The sequence below is a fragment of the Arctopsyche grandis genome, chromosome 8 (genome assembly GCF_051622035.1).
Source record: "Arctopsyche grandis isolate Sample6627 chromosome 8, ASM5162203v2, whole genome shotgun sequence".
Taxonomy (NCBI): domain Eukaryota; kingdom Metazoa; phylum Arthropoda; class Insecta; order Trichoptera; family Hydropsychidae; genus Arctopsyche; species Arctopsyche grandis.
In genome coordinates, this window is record NC_135362.1 from 24,477,771 (window position 1) to 24,494,514 (window position 16,744).

The window sequence follows — 16,744 nt, forward strand, 5'->3', positions numbered from 1 at the left end:
AGATCATCTATTCATAACATAAATTTTTCTATAGACATGACAATTAAATAATAATTATAGTTAATTGTTGATTGTTCGCTGCGTAAAAAAATGTATTACATGATGTTTTCCAGGTATCGAGACACCCTTATTGTGTAAGCAGGTAAATCGATGCAAATGTTGGCCATTTAAAAATAAACTGATAGCATCATAGTAGGATCATCCATAATACATTTTGGTATATTCCCTTTTTTTTAAAAGTTTGGTAAAACCCATGGGGAATATAAAATTACATTTAGAGGCATTTACAATTAGCATCAGTTAAAAAAATAATTGTAACCATACGAAATCCTTAATCCCGAAAACCAAACAATTAAAGGGATAGGCTCGTTATATTCATTGAATTCGTTTCAAATATTGGTAACTTTTGCATATAAAATTATGTAGTTCTTTGATTCAGATACGAGGTGTTCGATTGAACATCATTTATAATCTTCTTACTATACCATAATAATTTAAATATTTAAAAGTCAATTGACAACACCTGCCATGGTAGTCGATTTAATTGTGGATTCAATCGTTTTATAATAGTCTTGGATGATGAATTGAACATATATTAACTACAAAAACATAATATTATATAGTCCCGTTGATTACAATGTTCGACAAATGACGACTTTTTTTTGGTTCAGAGACGAGATATGAGTTTTCTTATAGATCTATGCCCAATGAACACGAATCTGGTAATAAAAAATGTTGATTGGCTAGAGATTCGGAGATATATGTGTTTTTTAAATCACGCGATTTTTCTATATCTTGGTGTTGTTCGGTCGATGTCTCAAAATCTGTCAATTTCCTGTTCAAAATGATTTAAAATTCAGCACACTTCCGATTAACCCTTTTAAACGAAAAAAAAAATAGTGTGGCCAGAACACTATCTCAATAAACATGTTTCAATAGAAAATACTCAATATAAAATAGTATTAACAATGGGAAAAAATCCCAAATGAAAATACGTACTTTTGACTTTTGATTTGAACTGGACGACTATTTAGAGAGATTTGAAAGCTGAAAAGTACTACAAATGAAAGATAAAATACCCGACTATAGATTCCAATATTCATTTTGAACAGTAAATTGACAGATTTTGAGACATCGACCGAACAACACCAAGATATAGAAAAATCGCGCGATTTAAAAAACACATATACATATGTATGTATCTCCGAATCTCGGGCCAACCAACATTTTTTATTACCAGATTCGGGTTCACTGTAAATATATCTATAAGAAAATTCATATCTGGTCTCTGAACCATTTTTCGTGTAGAGCAGTGTTATTTTACATATAAAGAATTTGTAATTAGCATCGATTAAAAATATAATTATAATTGAATGAAAATCCTTATTAATACGAAGAATTAAAAAAATCGTATAATAAACCCTGTAAAAACAAAAAGAGAAGAAACTGCTTTGCAAAAATATAAATCGGTTTTGATTTTCAGATATATTACCCCTATTAACATGGAAAAGAGAAGGTATAAATCTGGATCACTAAAACGCAAAGAACGCCAAGAAACAAAAAAACAGAAGTCAGCCAAGTATTGCAGATCTATTACAGATTTTATAGTACCACAACCACTTCCCGCATCAATGTCCAGTTGCGCAACAAATAATCAAGAAACAAGAAACAATACTCATGGCGATGATGTATTGACAAGTGAGTTGCAAGAACAAGAAAGAAATTCTTTGGATATAGAGACAAGAATAAGTGCATCCTATATTAATCAACCCAGGCCCAGTACTTCAGGCTTCATTATTCCGGTATCTGTACAGACTATATTTCCTATAGTTGCAACATCCGCGCATATACCTATAGTTTCAACTAGTGACAAGGAATTAGATATTACTTCAGACATAAATTCTGAGGCACATGATGTTATTGAACCTACACAAGAAAAAAAATGTACTACTGGAATATTTCAATATCCATCGCGAGACAATCTGAAACAATTTTTTGCTGAACATCCATTTCAGCCTGTAAGTGATCTACCATTTGATGCTCGATTATATGAGAGAAACACTATGAATGATTCAGTCCCAAGAAATTGGCTAACATATAACATAGAAAATAAGTGCTTATATTGTTCATATTGCTTAGCGTTTGAGTGTCCCAAATCGGATTCATCATCATTTGTACATGGCTTTAGTGACTACAGACGTATTAGCCAGAACTTGGCTGTGCACGAATCGACAACAACCCATGTGCGAAATGTTCATCAATATATCAGTGTGGTTAATAATGGAACATTAGATAATTTTTTTGCGTCATCATTAATTCAAAAGAAAGAAAAGGTACTAAAGCAAAGAAGTATTGTCATGAGGATTATAGACATCATAAAGATGTTAGGCAAGCAAGCAGTTTCTTTTCGAAGTCACAGAAATGAATCGGCCTATACTCTGGATGATGAAGCTTCGAATCATGGTAATTTTTTGGCTTCAGTGCAGTTGATGGCAAAATATGACACCATTATAGCAGCTCACGTTTCTGCAGTGCAAAAAAAGTCATATCAAAGAATGAAACGACTTAAGCACCAAGGAAAGGCGGGAAATAAAGGCCGTGGTGGACTAATTACCTACTTGAGCAAAACAACTGTTAATAGGTTAATCCATATTATGAAAACTATGATTCAAGAAAGAATTAGTCATGAAGTTTTTGAAGCAAAATATTATTCTATCCAGGTTGATTCAACACAGGATAATACAATCATCGATCAATTTAGCATCATTATTCGGTATGTGCATAAAAGCATTGTCTATGAGCGCCTACTTTCAATTGTGCCGTGTAATGATGGTACAGGACAGGGACTTTTTAATTTATTGACTGAAAAGTTGCAACATCTTAATATTGACCCTAAAAATTGTATATCTGATAGCACCGATGGTGCTGCAAGCTACCATGGAGAGTATAATGGTTTGCAGAGTAAACTTGCTAACATGGCAGATCAACATGTTCATATATGGTGTTATGCCCATGTCTTAAATTTGGTAGTAACTGAAACCACAAAATGTTGTGTGTCTGCAGTTTCTTTTTTTAATTTGCTTCAAAATTTAGCAACTTTTATAAATGGATCATATAAGAGAATGTCTGTGTGGATAGGAGTTGTTGAAAAACAACTGGGGCAAGAAAAGATGAAAAGATTAAAACTAATTGGTGAAACCAGGTGGTCGGGAAAATCTAATGCAGCAACAACAATATTTGGACATTTTAATGATCCCACTGCTAGTACTTTCGTAAATCTACTTACATGCTTATCAATGATACAGGATTCAGACAAGTTTGATGCAAAAACGAAGCACGAAGCCACTTATTTACTCCAGAGTCTTCAAAAGTTTGAAACCATATTGACAGCATTTACTTACTTGTACATATTTGAAACCACAGCCCCCTTGTCTAGTTATTTACAAACAAATTGTTTAGATATGTTTACTGCATGGAGTTTGGTAGATACAGCAACAACAAAGTTGATGGAACAGAAAAGAACATTCCATAATGTTCACAGTAAGGCTTTCGAATTCGTAACAATATGTAATGATATGATTTCAATGATTAATATGGATGAAAATCAAACATTGGAAATTGATTCTATAGAAACAGCGTTGCCTGTTAAAAGACAAAGGAAGAAGAAAAGAATGGCAGATGAAGTAACTAATGATGAAGGAAATTCTTCGGATCCTCTGGCTGATTTTCGAATAACTGTATTTAACCTTATAATGGATCGCATTGTCCAATCGCTACAATCACGATTTATACATCACAAGCAGTTGTATAAAGATTTATCTTGGTTGGACCCAGCTAATTTTAAAATTATTGCAGAAAAAGGCCTTGATGATATTGCATTGGATGGTGTTGTGAAGTTCTTTCCACTAATCAAAAGAGGCAATGTAAAATTAGAATTGGTTTCATTTGCCTCAAATTTTGATATATTGAAGCTATTACTTCAAATTAGTGAGAGTGAGGATGACAGCAGCAGCTGTAAAACTTGCAGAACATGTCCATCGTGCGTTTTAAAAATTTTATCGTCGAACAGACTACACGACAAAGCGTATGATAACCTATATGAATTATACAAAATCGTCTCCACACTCTCAGTTACACAAGTGCAATGTGAGAGGACGTTTTCAAAATTAAAAATAATTAAGAACAGACTGAGAAATACGTTGTCTGAAGAAAATTTAGAAAATTTTATGTTCCTTTCTATTGAGAAGCAAATGTTAGATGATTTGGATGCAGAAGAAATTATTAACAGATATGCACAAGCGTCGAAAGGACTCAAACGTTTGCTAATATACTCTTAATTTTCCAATTTTTCTTTTAGATTTTTTATTATTCTTTTATAATTATGTATTTTATGTGTATGTCCTTGTTGAATCTCGGTTCAGTCCTATCTTGTAAATAAAGTTTCCTATATACATTTTGTATTTCTGTTAATTGCCAGTAAGACGTGTAGTATGTGTATATTCTAATTAATAAAAATAAAAATAAAAATTGCAAAATATAATTGCAATTTTTATTTTTGATTCGTGCATTTTTGAAAATTTGATTTATTTTTTACCCTAGATTTTTAGCGTGATAAAAAAAAAAGATTTTTTTTTTATATATGGGGGGGGGGAGGAAAAATTTTTTTTAACCCTGGGGGCCCCCTTTGACTCCTGGCATGTACTAATTTCAGTCCCAGTCCGCCACTGTATGTATATGCTTCTTTCAATAAGCATCATCATCATTTGCTACCTATGCGCTATCCCTTATTTCTACACATTTGTAGCCACCCAATTCGTAACACTGATTTCATATACGATGCAAGCCGGTTGATTTTTTCACGGATTCCAATTGATTGAAGTGAATTTTATCATATGCAAACTTAACCCAGACAGAGCTGAGTAATTACAATAGAGTGTTTTAACAATGGCGTCACCTCTACAGGTGGAAAATACTATACGGTGGACACTTGTCACGTTGAATCTTTTTGATTGTTCGATTGTCAAAGTTTTTTGATCGATCGACTCGTCTCGACGATCTTCGTGCTATCTTTGAGACGATCTTGTTTTGAAACGGTTTATCCCCTAATATGTCTAAATTATAGTGATTATGTTCGACTACTTTATGTGCCTATGTCTGTCTCGCGAGCGGAAAATGTCATCAAAATGTCGGCGAATTTTTATGACAGTCGCCGTACCATTCAACCGAATGGAACCGATAAGAAAGTTTTTTTTTGTATTTGTATTCGAATTGTCATTTCAGAATCAACGAATCGACGAATTTGAAGATTTTAATGCTGAAAAATAAAAATATCATTATTTGACTTTCAAATGGTCATAGACTCATAACTCATACGCTTTCAATCCACGTTCGTATATATTGTACTTTGCGAATTACAATTTTGAATTCGCTATGCTTTGAAGTTGTTAAACAATGAGATAATCTGAAGTTTAGGCGTTAAATGTATGCTCATTGAAATGATAGCCCTTTGAGTGCTCAGCTAACTGAAAATATCATTGTAAATTTATATAATTATAGATATAGAGATGTTTGCAAAATGTGTACATATCATATATCTCTCATCTCTAATCTGATTTCAAACGTTCGTTTGTATACTATGGGGATTTCATTGCAATTATGTATAGGTATAATATATGTATCAGTGGCGTAAATTGTGGCTTAAATTTACGCTTAAGCTTTTTTTTTTAATAAATACGTTTTACTATTAATACTGGCACAACACAGACCGGCAACTGCACGTTAACAGCAGTACGAAAAGTATTCTTTGGTACATTCTACATATATGGCAACAAATTAAATGGCTAGCACTTTAATCAATTTCGGTAAGTATATAAATCAGTTTTCGGCCAGTATTTTACTAACAAAATGATCAGTATAAATAAAAAATGGACAGTTTAAAAATCTGACGTACATTCGCCAGAACAAATAGCAATGCTTGTCGGATGGAATTGTCTATTAAGATCGTATCAATCTTGTGATGATACCGACCAAAAGGTTATATTGGCCATTCATAAGAATAAACCTTACTTTAATTAATTCTGACCGTTTATGTTTAATACTGACTATTTCATCTAAAAATTGACCTTTCACAATTAAATACTGACAAAAATAGACTGAAATACTTACCAGTAGAATACAAGCCATCCCATATGGACACATTTATATGTTCTGTAATGTGTACGCGTTGTAGATGTAATAGCAATAGCCGACAAAATCTATTCATATTATACAGCAGTACATGTCACCGTAACATATAAAGCAAAACCGGTTTTTTGGCCACTGTGGAAATTATGACTGACGTGATGTCATAATAGCGAGTGTACGAGTACTAACGAAAGTGCGCATGCGTATATGAATATTTTCAAAAACGTCATATTGTCAATATTGACTCGACTATATGTACAATGCAAGTAATATTGTGCCGTATCACATAGCAATATTGTGATGTATATGTGAGCCGATTTTGTTTTGCACTCGGCCAAAACTTGTTTGAACGTGCGCTGCTGTATAGTATGTATAGAAGCAGTCTTTTCCGTGCACTCATATACCAGGCTGTTGTCTTGTAGAACTGGATAGCATGAATAGACCTTGATATATATATATATATATATATATATATATATATATATATATATATATATATATATATATATATATATATATATATATATATATATATATATATATATTAAGTGATTTTTCTTTTGCGTATGCGCTTTACTGATTTTATCAGCATTCAACTGACATTGACAAGCGCAAGTGTATGCGGTTGCAATATTAAATATCTAAGAGGTATTCGTATGACACTGTTGATTATTTTTTTAAAGCCCATATGCGCGCATGTACGTTTATTTTAAAGATTATAAAAAATGAATTAAAGAAAACCGTCCAAATATTGTAGCTATCGATGAATTTTATAATAAAATTATACTTCAAATAAGTTTATATGATATGAGAGTGAAAAAATAAGCTTTTACCACTGTTTAATTGAGTTGTGAAGGGGCGGTAGAAAGCCGCGTTTGATAGGTAGCTGTCATCGCTTCGACCTGACACAAAATTCCAATGTAAATTTGAATGAGTTCGTTAATCTACCTCTAGCTTCATGTCAGAGACATTAGCTTTCTTTTATAACCACTTGCACTATTTGGATCTCTTTGATATTTTACATATGTTAGTAAAATATCAAAGCGATCTAAATAGTGCAAGTGTTTCAAAATCCGATCACACATTTTTGACGGGCAGGAATGTCACTGAACTAACAGAGTGAAGCGAATAAATATATTGCATGCCCCATTTAATAATTCACTGCACACCACTGGTGTATAGCTATTATATTATAAAATTATTTATTACTAGCTATATTACCCGGCTTTGCTTGGTATTTGTAATATAAACCGCTTAAACATGACTAATCTAATGGTAAACATTTTATTAAATTTATTTGAATAGTTTTATTTTATATAAATTTATTTCAATACTCATTTGTTTTTTTATTAAATTGACTGTCACGAACAAATAAATATATATAGTAAGTCTCTTATAAAAAAATATATGAACACCCCCGGCGTCTGCGCCCCCTAGGGGGTGGAGTCGCAGGGCTCCGCCCTCGACGTCTGCGCCCCCTAAGGCTCCGCCCTCGACGTCTGGAGCCCCCTAGGGCTTCGCCCTCGGTGCCTACGCCCCCGGGAACTTCGAATCCTTTGAATCGGAAAAAAGTGAATTATTTGTTCGGTGATGTCATGGATTTCTACAAACGAAGGATACGTACATACATATACATATATATACAAAGTCTCTTAGATTATATATTAGATTGTAATTATTACTGCCATTCATTAAAAAAAAATTTCAAAATAACTTTTGTTAGTGTTTGTATAGAAGAAAATGGGTATAAATCATGAAATATTATAATACGATAAGTGGTTTTATGTACATACATAGAAAGCTGTAGATTTACACAGCGGACAAGAAAAAAGTAGATCAATATCAAATTTCGACATCAAAAGTTTATCCATCTCCAAATGCTTCAGTAAAAGAAAAGCAGTAAAAAAAATTAAACCATCTTAAACTTGCATCAACATATTAAACATTCCACATCGGATTTAGCTCGCTTTGTTGCATACCGAGTGCACCGTGACACACATTTTCCGCACTGGTCGGGATTCGACTTTTCTACGGCATTTGTTGTGTCGAGTGTCCTAGCACGTGTCTCGGTGCACGTTTATTGATCGGCCTTACCCTCACCGTATCTCCATCCCTCCACCCGTAACCTCACCACCCTTCACCCACCATGGTAAACCATCCGTTGCCCCCTCGACAAGGCCGGCCTTGCACACAGCCTCCGGAAAAGCCATCCCTCTCCATTTTCCACCCCCCCCCACAACCTACCCTTTCGTACGTCAGAGAATGGCAACCTTTCGGATGTCGAGGTGAGTGCGACCTTTGACCCTTAACTTGAACTTATAATTATGACGTATACATTTCGCTCTTGAAATGCTCGAATCCTTGATAATAAGGACTCTCGTTTTTAGAAAATACATTTTCTTCAAAATTAACACGGCCTAAAAGTAACACGGATAGTGGTATTGCTAGTTAGAGTGAGCACTATTTGAACAAGTGTCAACGTGGTGGAATTACTATCTTAGTTGGAACTCTTTCAGTGAGTTTACGATTGTACATATGTACATACATATATGATGTGTGGTATGAGTATATTGTTACTGACAAGTACTGCTCTTTGAAATGCCAGTGGAGTTTACTGCTTGGAAAACATGACAGGGTTCATAGTTTAAGGTAGACCGATTAGTCAAAGCATTAATAATGACATTATTATGATCTAGAAAATTACCATATATCCATATATTTATTCAGTAGGTTGGACTAGTGGTTAGCATATAATACTTTAAAACAAAGTAGTCGCGGGTTCAAATCCCACCGGTTTGCTGCTGGTCAGGTCTTTGATATGTGACTCCAGGTCGATCGTTTCCTATCAGAGTTTGCCAATTTATCTGCTTTTCATTGAAACGGTTCCAACAAAATTGGCCACCTTTACCAATTTCAGCATCTCGAATTTTGCTGATTTGTATAAAATGCTGCAAATTTGACCATAGATGTCTCTGTGTATGTTGATTGATATTTGAATTATGATATTTGCCTTGTATAATACTCACAATACTTCTGTACAATGTTTGACGATAGTTGCCGTTTTTAATGTAAAAATATATGAGTGCATACTTGTAAAATCAATAAATAAATGTCACTTATATGTTTGGCCACAATAGTGCATTGGATCACTCTGTAATGCTACTGCGTTATCATAAATAATAATAATAAAAATTGTATGTATGTATCAGTGGCGTGCCGTAAGTGGACTAGAAGAACTATGCTAGTCCCCTAAAATCTTTCACTTAAAATTTAAAAATATCAATTATTCAATTACAATAAATCCAAATCGTTTTACATATTGATATTGTTTACTGGGATTAGCGGAATTTGAAAGCCGGAATCCGCCCTGATTGAGCTGGCTGAGGTAGTGGTAGTGGATTGTTATGGTATGGTCCGCCGTGTCATTCGCTTGCACGGACTCGCCACATTAATTCCATTCCCTTTACGGTACTGGTGAATTGTTATGTATAAGAGTTCCATCGAAGACAAAATATTTTTTAATTAACTCGTCTCTTCAAGCATTTATGGAGTTTTCACTAAGAATATTCTGATTTGTGTCTACAAAATATCATTATTTATTAACTCTTTTTTTTATAATAGCACCTTATTATACAGAATTTATTGCGTGCAAACGGCTTACGAAACGATTCCCTCGAATCAAATCAGTGGGAAGCGTGCAAATAACGAATAATAATAAATAACGAGTAATAATAAAAACGAATAATAATAAATAAACAAATAACGAGACCTTGGAATGTTGCACTCTCGATCGATTTTTCGACAAATCATTCAGAAGATTATGTTTTGAAGACAAACAGGTTGTTATTTAGAAAGGTAGGCTACTTAGGATGTTTCTGTTCTGCACAAAATTAAACTTTATACTCATCACTTCAAGACAAATTATTATAATATAAAAATTTATTAAATATTTTTGTCCTTAGCTCGTCCTCTATTTTAAAAGTCACTTCATGCCACTAGTATGTGTGTATATACAATGTGCTAAAATTATAATAAAATATCAATAAAAACAAATAAAGGCAATCTTCAAAGTAATTTTCGGAAGCGTCATTGTCTAGATTGGTCCGTGAAATTATCCGTGCATGAATAAGGAGTCTCTTTGTGGAAATGGTATGTCATCTCTTGACCAACTCGAGCGATGAATCATCGGTAAAATTTTCAGCTCCTCCGTGTTTTCCAGCGTGAAAAATTGGACTCTTCGGGCAGTGAATAATATCGTCTCATCGTTCACGAGATACGTGAACCAAATTTGCGAGAAGTGTCACGGCTCAAGACCTCGAAATTACTTATGCACGAATTAATACTATTCCGTGAAAATTTCATCAGACCCTCTCAAACAATTATTCTGAATTGATGTTGCATTGATTTTATTATTTTTTTCCAGATAGAATATGCAATTTCAGGCCAAACACACCGATGATGCTTTATTGTGACTGAAATTGCGCAAGTATTATACATAGATAACTACATGTATGTATGTATGTATATTGATCCTACATATGAAAATGAAAGTGACATTGAACTTATCCATGATGCAATTTAACGTTCCGCTTTCATTTTCAACTTGACACCTTTAAAATAATATCCAATTTAGGTTAAATTAAATTATATTTTTATTATGTATTATACATATATATGGGCCGGATATTTTTATAGACCAATAAATAGTATCAATCCGAAATCAACGCGACCTTTATATGGAGACATGTTCTTAATTTTTTTTATTTATTTATTGAGGTTAATACCCAAAATTTGTGTCGGCCTAATGGTTTTTTTCATTAGGCCGGATTTTCGCAAGTTTCCTCCGAAAGTGTTACAGTTCAAGGACGTGATAAATGGCAGCTAATCCGCAAAAATACGACAAATCTCGTGGAAATTTTTGTATAAACATCGGAGGGTTTGGCGATCGTTTGAAAACTATAAAGGTGAAAGCACACTGAAAGGGACGGTACGGCACGACTTCGTGACTTCCAGTCAAGGAAGGACGTTTCCAGTTCATTGTTAATTCGTACGATCTTATTATGTATACAAGTTTCTCCTACATTTCTTCAAATATGGGATTCACCGTTATCGATCATTGTCAAGTCTATGATATGGATAAAATATCACCGAAAACACTTCAGGGGGTGATTTTTGGGACTGCGTGCCTCGGGTATGGCAAGACATGTTTGCGTTTTTTTTGCATGTTCAAAAGTATCTAAAAAAAAAAAACACATGCCGCGTGTCTCTCAGTGTGTTCGCCTTAAAAAGCATGGTAATATAATAGTAAAAGGCTAATTTGAATAATTTGTCATTTTAAGTAAGAAAAAACTGAAAGGTCCGCCACATTAAGGGTGCAGACACACAGTGGTACGCGGCACATGCTTTTTTAGATAGTTTTGTACATGTAAAAAAACATTTGCACGCCTGATCTATATATAATATGACGATCCAGGCCAAAAATTACCCCCTAGAGTGTTTTTAGTGATATTTTATCCTTGTATTGACATAAGTTCGATAGTGATCGATAACGGTGATTCCTATATTTGAAGAAATTAAGGAGAAAATTGTCTAAATAATAAGATTGTACGAATTAATAACGGTATTAGGATATGCCCATTACAGCTGGACCAGCCGTGCCGTACGGTTCAGTGTGTCTGAGCCCTTAGTCATTGCCTTATATAAATGTAAACTGATTTTTGACATGCCTCATAGGATAAATACTTGAGAAATAAACTTTTATATACATAAATATGTGTATGCATGTGTATTGCAAATGATATCATTATCATACTTACTTATTACATATTATCAGAAGACGTGTATCAAATTGATCAAAGATATAATTGGGCACCAATCGGAATTTCAACGCAGAGGCGTTGCGTGATTTTGATAATATCTATTAAATTCGATCAGATACAAAGCACAATCGGTACACGTTCTGAATATTGCTAAAAAAAATTAATCAATCAATTTACATAAACGCAGGTGTGTGAAAACATCCAGCGGAAGTGGCTCATTCAAAATAAGGTGAAAATATCAAGGTCGCGCTGAGGGGTGTGGTTTCACACAATCTCGGCTCCAATTGCATGAGGAGATTAACCGACCAATCAGAAATGTGTATGCATTGACTGTTTACGAATTTCGATTGTTTGTAAACATTTTCATTTTTAACACTTTCGCGGCGGTGACCTTACCGTTTTCTCTTTTCGGCGATAACCGTTGACATAACCGGAATTCAGAAGATTTGGCGTGACGTCAATAATGACGAGAAATATCAGGGTCTGCGTTATATTATTAATGCGCATTGTATTTTTTTTAAATTATGCCGTAGTGCCTTGACAGGTCACTCTAAATCAACACTATAGCTAACTGTGTACATAATCAAACACATTATACAAAGTACATAGGTATTGTGCATATATTAAATACAAACCGCAATCAAATGTATTTCTTGTGACAATCAACAAATTCCGACTATGGATGTCAATTTTACTGGAACCATTACAAATATTAAATTAGATAAATTTCCAAACTCTAACAGAAGGCAGTCAATTTAGGTCCAATAACCCAACAGATCTTACCAGCAGCTATAATTAAATCATTTTAAAATTAAATCAATCGGTCTGGATTTGACCCAGAACCTCTCTACTGATATACAATCGTCTAAACAATGAGGTAGGTTGTGATATACTTACATATAAGTAGACGGCAAAGGTATATTGTATTAATGTACTTCAGTGGCGGCTCTATATGGGCTGCGGGGCTACAGCCTCCCAGTATAGTACAAATGCATGCTGTTTTTGCCGTCCGTATGGGCTGCAGGGCTGCAGACCTCCCAGTATATACATATACATACATGCTATTTTTGTCTGCATTTGATCGTCGGTATGGTCAAAGAGCTACTACAGCCCGATTAATCTCTGCAGCCCCCCCCCCCCCTCTATGAATTCTCACGAGCTGCCACTGATGTACCTACATACATATATTTATACATACATACATATATACAAATATACCAGGAAGGCTAAACCCCAAATGCGCCTTCCTGGTCCACATAATTATTACATAGATACATGTAAATCTAAGCAATATCTGACATCTATGGTCAGATATTACAAACATCGTATTAATACGATAAATAACGATGAATAACTTTCATGTAACAATATGAATTTTTATATTCGATAAACAACCACAGAGACATCTATGGTGAGCAATATGGCGAAACCTAAGATATAACAATAACTAAAGGTTCGCAACAGAAAATTGGAAAGGAAACGCCAATTTTACAGGAATCGTTTCAATGAAAATCAGAAAAATTGGCAAATTCTGATAAGAAACGATCGACCTCGACAAACCAAGGTCTGGCCAACAGCCAGAGACTTGCCAGAATCGAACTCGTAACATTAAGTACGAAATAATTCAACATTCACCACTAGACCACGCTGCTGGTTATGTACATACATATATATTACACTGAGTAATAAAAAATCACGCTTTTCACTTACTGGAGCGGAGTTTTATCAAAATTTACTAAGTTAGACCCACTAAATTCGAATATGACAATGGTTTTTGTTGGTTTGCTCTCGTTTTGGATTGTTTTTGTTGCTCAATATAATTATTGTTTAGTCAATTTTTTTTACATCCATACTTGAATTAAGGTGGACATAGATGGAGAGATTTGTAGGCAGATAAGTAAGTCTTGAAACGTCTTTGTTTAGTTAGAGACGCTACGATAGACAACACGAGAGATGAGTCTTCTGATTTCGTTTATGAGAACCTTTCTCTGACATTTTTAAAATTTGTTTGGCGATTTGTCTGGGGACAAATTTCTACGTGTTTAGTAAATATGTATATGTATATTTCACATCTGAGATGCTTCCAAACGAAAATGGATTTACCTCCCCATTATTGTAATAATGCAGAATCCATTGATCGTTGACACTTATACACAATATGTATGTATGCAATAAGATCTAATATGAATTTTAATGCGTAATTTACATATATATGTATGTATGTATGTACTGAGATGACTTTCGAAGCGCATTGGGTAAACGTGTCAAGTTAGTATATCAGTTATTATTATAATAAAATAGATAAATAAAAAGCGAATAGTCACTTTTGAGGCCATTCGAATAAATAATTTCACTAATTCATTAGCGATGTATGTCATCGTTTTATTTCAAATGATAAATAAAGTTCATTTCAATGTAATTTTCCTCGTTTTCAAAATGTCCCAGAGCGTAGTTAACTCATCTGGACAAAAGACAAAGTGCAAAATATAATTTTTTAATAATTTAAGACTGCGAAGTTATAAAAAAAAACATTTGTTTAATATTGTATTTGTTGGTAAATGTTGTGACACAATTTTTTTCGACACCACGTTTGTTTGCTCCAAGGTGTGTTTTGAAAATGATAACAATTGCACAGTTTATCGCTTGCGCAAGTCTTTTCATAGCATTTTGCAAGTGTCCGGGGTTCTATTATGTATCTAAAACGGTTATCGTTTCAGAATTGTGTCGTTATGTTTCATTTTTGGGCAATTTCTTATATAAGTAAGCGCCATTAGAAACCATCGAATTCAACGCATACCAAACTAGGAGAAAGTAGGACAGAGACGTCGGCTTCTGTAATTTTTTTTGTTATTTTTTTATTTACATTTCTGTGAGTCAATCATTACCTTGTGCTCACCTCACTTATAATATAGCAATTATAATATAATGAGAGAATTTCTGAAAAAAAAATGTAATTACAAAGGTCATAGAAGAAATGAAAGGTGATTGCATTTGTATAACATTTTCATATAAATTATCATTTAACGTGCATATTGGAAAAATATGACGCGAAACGACTAATGTTAATAAAATAACGCTAACGCAAGTTCCTCTTTTTTCACTTTAGATATTCTGGGAGTTTGAAGTTTAGTTTAATATGCCATAAATTTACACTCTCTCAATGCTAATGAAGGAAAACATGCATTCGGTTGCAATTGTGTTCGCTGTCTAAATGTGGAACTGATCATTTACGTCAACAGAGACGCTGCAGGTGTGACGCAATAAGTGATGACTCTTACCATCGTTTAGGATTGTTTTATAACTCACATTTCAGAAAATATTGTCTGAAAACTCCATTCGAAATGATGGAATGATAATTTCAATTGAAAAGGCACGATACAATGATCAAGATCAGATACATAACGTATCGATTCGCGTGCTTAGTTATCATGTGTGGACATGTCATGTGTGCACGTGTTATGTGTGCACTTGTCACGTGTGCATTTTTCTTGTGGTCAGCTGTCTTATTATAATGTTTGCGGATTCGTGTTGTATGGGATTACCGGTAAATGTGTATATTCCCGAGTAAATGTATTATGTATGTATGTAATGACGTATTGACATCATTAAAATACGCACTTTTCATTAGAGGACGTTTGTATTACAAGTCCTACATATGTAAATATGTAAATACATATTGAAGCGCGATTATGACGCAAAACTTCGATTTGCGCACGCATGTAATAAATATATATTGTTATTATTATTATGTTGTTGTCGACAATTTGGAGATACATTAATTTGATTTTGGTATCTGTTCGCTGGTACATATTGGAACGAACCGGTACCGGAACATTTAATTTGATGATACAGTTCTTGTATCGATCGAAAAATTTTGAAGGGTCTTTCTTTGCCATTCGAAAGGTCACCGTTTCTATTCAAAGTCATGTAGTGACGTCACGGTTCTACAGAGTAATTATTGGGTTTATGTAAGTATAGCTATGGCAGTCGGTTAGGTTACTGTAATTGAACAAATTATTTGCTAATGACTGTTATTTTGCAGTTTCCTCGGATTTCATTGTTGAGAGCTGGACAATTATAAAAATTGCATCGTAATTGATAATTGGGAACGTCTTCGGTGCCGTGTGTATAATTGAGGGCAGTTCGATTGTTGGATGTTGTAAATGCGTGGAAACTGTTGAAATTGATGTGGGAGATTATCTAGTGTTCGATTACATACCATTTTGGAAAATGGTTTGATGCGCAGTACTTTTATTCTAGAAAATCAAAATACCGATTCTCAATTACCGAAATACCGACGATGCTTTTCGCCCAAAAATCGTTCACTATTGTCAACCATGCATTTATGCTCTTTGATTCTAATAAATTAACCACCTTCCAAAGTCAAAACGTCTATTTCAATCGCTTTTTTGGGTTCGAAAGGGTAGTAAGGGCAAATCATTAGCTCTTTGAGTGCTGACGTCTTTTCTGTTGAAAGTCCGCTACACTGAAATTTTTGCCAATTTTGCCACTAGAATTATTTAGAAATCCAATAGAATGCAGGTATAAAAATTGTAGCTAATCCAAAAAAACCCTAGATAACTACCGTTGAGGATTTCGAGTTTTGTAAAGGTGTGTTTAGACTCTCTAATATATCTTGCAACAGTATAAAATAAGTCTATTAATAAATGTATTTTTCCAAAACTAGTTCCATCTTCTTCATTGTTGTTAAAATTTAATGCTCACAATATAATTCCAAGTCA

The 16,744-nt window shown here is 33.9% G+C and overlaps 1 protein-coding gene across 1 annotated transcript; it reads left to right on the plus strand.

Annotated features, from left to right (window-relative positions):
• Positions 1-1,502: 1,502 nt before the first annotated feature.
• Positions 1,503-4,337, plus strand: LOC143915890 (zinc finger MYM-type protein 1-like). Its single transcript, XM_077436712.1, has one exon. It carries the CDS (start codon positions 1,503-1,505, stop codon positions 4,335-4,337), a length of 2,835 nt encoding a protein of 944 aa, XP_077292838.1.
• Positions 4,338-16,744: the final 12,407 nt, after the last annotated feature.